This window comes from Durio zibethinus, chromosome 3, assembly GCF_047325235.1.
Source record: "Durio zibethinus cultivar Kanyao isolate XHJ-2024 chromosome 3, ASM4732523v1, whole genome shotgun sequence".
Taxonomy (NCBI): Eukaryota; Viridiplantae; Streptophyta; class Magnoliopsida; order Malvales; family Malvaceae; genus Durio; species Durio zibethinus.
In genome coordinates this window covers 4,716,375-4,720,419 of record NC_143164.1, presented here as the reverse complement: position 1 = coordinate 4,720,419, position 4,045 = coordinate 4,716,375, and the positions used below count along the sequence as shown (strand labels likewise).

The following is a 4,045-nucleotide window of genomic DNA, read 5'->3' as shown; positions in this document are numbered from 1 at the left end:
CATAGTTATATTCTTCTTCACACTACGTGAAAAAAAAACAAATCAAGACAATATCTATTCCCTTGATGGCAGTTGAATCTTTATTCTCTTCTTTAGGCTCTAGCAGTGCCTAAAGAGAACATATAACTTTTCTATCATTGGCTAAAAAAATATATATATACATAGAACATATAACAGTAATTATTCCAAAAATTACTCTTGATCTTTAACATGACGCCTTGATATTTTAATATTGGGATTCTGCTTCTCTTTTGATACCCAAAGTTGCACAATTTTTGCATGGATAAAAGGAGTAGTGAGAAGGAATCATTAAAGCTTGTTGTGGCATAAGAGGATAATTGTTCTTTATCTATTCTCTATGACTTTATCCACTTGCATTTTTTTTTTCTACTTTTTTTTATTTTAATGAAAGATCATCTTAGTTTGTCTTAGAGTGAAGACGAAAAAAATTTCAGATATTAGAATTTAAATTTTAAATTTGTGATAATCTCCACCTTAAAGGTGAGAAAATGAGCAATTGAACTATTGCTTTAAGGTTTCACTTGTTTTTTTAGATATTTAAATCGCAGTTACGATCGTATTTTCGATTACCTTGCGTTTATTACGATTACGAACATAACGGATAAGATAACGATTATTGCGCTCATTGCAATCGTGAATTTTTTTTATTTTTGCACAACTCATTATATAATGAAGTAAATTATATTTGTAATAGTAAAAACTCTTATTTTATGATATTTAAAATAATTCACAGCATTTTAATTTCTTTACTTGTATGAGAAAATAAATTATTAATATTTTTTTATATTATATCATTATAGTCAAATTAATCTATATTTAAAAGTTATTTAAATATATTTTATGAATATCTTGATATTCACTATCATAACAATATAATATTGACAAAATAATATTATACATAAAAATTAAATATTTTTCTATCTTTTTTAATTATATGAAATTAAATTCATAAATTAATTTAATTAAAATTTAATGGATGAAAATTTTAATATATTAGAATTCACAAATTAAATTTAACAACCAAACTTTAATCAAACACAAACAAAAAAAATATTAAGCAGTAAAACTTTAGTAATTTAAATTTAATTATTTTTAAACCATATTAATACACACAAAATACTCATAAAAATAAATTCATTTTTATCATCTCATTTCCTCTCAATTTTTATCTAAATAATTAAAATTTTTTCTTAAATTATTAATTTTCACTATTTAATTGCTTTCCCCTCCCAACTTTGCATATAAACAACAAAAAAAAATTTAATTTTAATTTAAAGTCACGTGATTGCTCCCTTGAAAATCCCCCTATTCTCTTACTCCTAAGTTTCTTTTCCTACTCCACTCTCTTTTATCCCCTACCACAATTCATTGTTTTAATTTTCTTTTCCATCCATGCAATCTCACCCACAACCAAATTCATTCGTCCAACTTTATGCAGCACCCTGACTCTTATGGCCTTTGTTTTAATTAATTTTCTATCTTTCATGTGTGGGCTTTTCTCTCTCAAGGTTGAAAAGATAAAAAACTCTCATTTGCTACAATTGATAAGTATGAAAGCTATGAAAGAGTACTATCTCTTTGATTTTTGTGGTTTGGTATGGATTTTTATCTTTATTTTGCTACGTATTAAAATTTTGATTTGATAAAAATGAAGAAAAAATATCACAAAACCCTCAATAACAGAAAAAACGAATTGATATTATCTTATTTATCATTTTTTATTTATTTGAGATTGTAAAGAACTGTTATTGATGTGATTCATCTCTCTCATTTCATAATAAAAGATAACAGTTTCGAAAGCCAATGTTATTGCAAAATAGTGACTACTATATTGCTATCTGATCGCTATTTGAAAGCATGATTTTCTTTACGCTCACTTCCTCTTCTTTTGTGCTTTATTTTGCTATTTCTTTTTGTTCCAAAGGAGGAACGTTGTTAAGCTTCTTAACTTTATATTTCTTTCTTCCAACATTTCTGTTATTGTACTCAAATTTTGTTTCTTACCCTAACATCAAGTTAAAGTTTTTGCATTAAAAATCAAAATGGAAAAATGAGTATCATAACCAAGTACTCCACAATGATTTTTTCCTGTATGTGCTTGTGGCACGGTAACTAGATTTAAGCTCCCGGTACGTGACACTTGCCTAAGGTTTTAAGAACCAAAATCGTGAGAAATCCCCAAGGTAATTAAAGTGAAAAGTATAAATCTAACAAATAATTAATTCAATTAATTAAAACTCATCTTCTTCGATAAAAAAATATAAAATTTAAATCTTATCAACAATTATTTATTTAAATTATTTTAAATATATAATATATAATTATTTATCTTAAATTATTAAATATAATATAGCCTGTAAATCTGTGCAACTTAAAAAAAGTGGTGTAAAGTGCAAAAATAAAAGGACGGCTTGGAAATCTTGTAGGTCAATGCTGGGGACACAGAATCTGGGGAGAAAGGCCCATTAAATTGACGGGCCATGACCTGTTTTAGATCCTAGCAGGCTTAGCAACCAGACGTCAAATCGATGGTATTGATCTACCACTTTTTCATGCTACAATTTTTCTTCAAAGGTACAAAACAAAAAACATGTTGCCAACTTGATGAAATTGAGTGTACCAGCATCATGTTTTTATGTTTTTACTTGTCAAAACCCAATAAAAAAGAAACCATAAGTAATAATAAAGTAAAAAAAATAGAAGAAATAAACAAAGAAGGGAAGGCCAAAAAATTACGTCATCACATTACTATCATGTGGGATTCTTATCCTTCGGAAAAAAAAAAGTCATCTTATCCAGATTGGTCCAAGGACCCTATTGTCCACAAATTATTCGACAGGTGTCGACATCCCATTACTTATTACATTTCTCCGTGGACCCCACCCCTACTAAAGTCTAAAATTCACTGTGATGTGATAGGGCTCGCCTGAGCACTTGAGCGAGCAACGCTGGTGCGGTCATATGCGGCAAGTGGCCTTCCGTCTTCAAAATCTCAATCGTGGTTCGTCCCCCTAGATGGGTCCTCAAATATTCTGCGACTGAAGCTGGAATAGAGACATCCTTGGCTGTCTGGACCACGCAACATGGTACTCTGACCATGCCCAGTACCCCTCTCAGATCTGTGTTGAATACGGTCCTGGAAACGAATAAGGATATGTCTGGTCTCATGTTGAAAAGGGTTCGGCTGAATTCTCGAACCGCTGTTGGCACATCAGCCCCCACGGCTAGTGGTGCAAACCCATTGACCCAAGCTTTGTAATTCGCTTCCATTGCTGAGAAAACCTTCTCAATTTCGCCTTGCTCGAACCCTCCGTGGTAATCTTTGTCATTAAGAAAACTGGAACCCATAAATTTCATTTCCAATTAACTTTATTTCATCAGTAAAGCAAACATATGACGAAAAAACAAGACAAGTCTTCTTTTTCTTTTCTTTTTTTTTTTTCTACCTGGGAGAAGCGCCGATGAGGATGAGTTTGGAGAAGAGTTCAGGGCGGCGAATGGAAGCTAGGATGCCAATCATGGCGGAGACGGAGTGACCAACGTAAGCGCAAAGGTCAACGCCAAGAGCATCAAGAATATTAAGCAAGTCATCAACGTAAGCATCAAGAGTTGTGTACCTTCTAAAATCGAAGTAATCAGGGTTAACACTGCCTGCACAAACGAGGTCATATAGAATTATACGATAATCAGGTGTAAACAGTGGGACAATGCGTTGCCAGACCGATTGGTCCGTGCCAAACCCATGACCAAGCACCAGGATTTTCTCGGCGGAACCAACCACTCGAACGTTTAAAGCTTCTAAAAGGATGTTTCCCATAAGGGCTTGTTTTGAAGAACACTATGACTATGAGACCGGGAAACTGTTTAAAAAAATTTTATACTAGAAATGTGTTTGGTTGGGGTAGGTTTGTTTTTACAAGCCCTTTGCAGATTTTGACTGATATGTATGTCGGTTTGCAAGAAAGATCTTTCGTTCTTTACTAAAATGGTTCTTCATTGGCGGCAGGTTTTTTTTGGCTAAATT

The 4,045-nt window shown here is 31.9% G+C and overlaps 1 protein-coding gene across 1 annotated transcript; it reads right to left on the bottom strand.

Annotated features, from left to right (window-relative positions):
• Positions 1-2,740: 2,740 nt before the first annotated feature.
• On the bottom strand, positions 2,741-4,045 carry LOC111301285 (putative strigolactone esterase DAD2). Its single transcript, XM_022896850.2, has 2 exons — positions 3,468-4,045; positions 2,741-3,358 (listed from the first exon to the last, which is right to left on the bottom strand). Exons 1-2 carry the CDS (start codon positions 3,836-3,838, stop codon positions 2,917-2,919), a joined length of 813 nt encoding a protein of 270 aa, XP_022752585.1. The 5' UTR covers positions 3,839-4,045; the 3' UTR covers positions 2,741-2,916.

Bases quoted from the DNA above. Each gene is read 5' to 3' on its own strand.
- LOC111301285 (XM_022896850.2), bottom strand. From the start codon at position 3,838: ATGGGAAACATCCTTTTAGAAGCTTTAAACGTTCGAGTGGTTGGTTCC. The intron at 3,359-3,467 runs GTAGAAAAAAAA...TATGGGTTCCAG, and splicing joins CTCATCGGCGCTTCTCCCAG to TTTTCTTAATGACAAAGATT.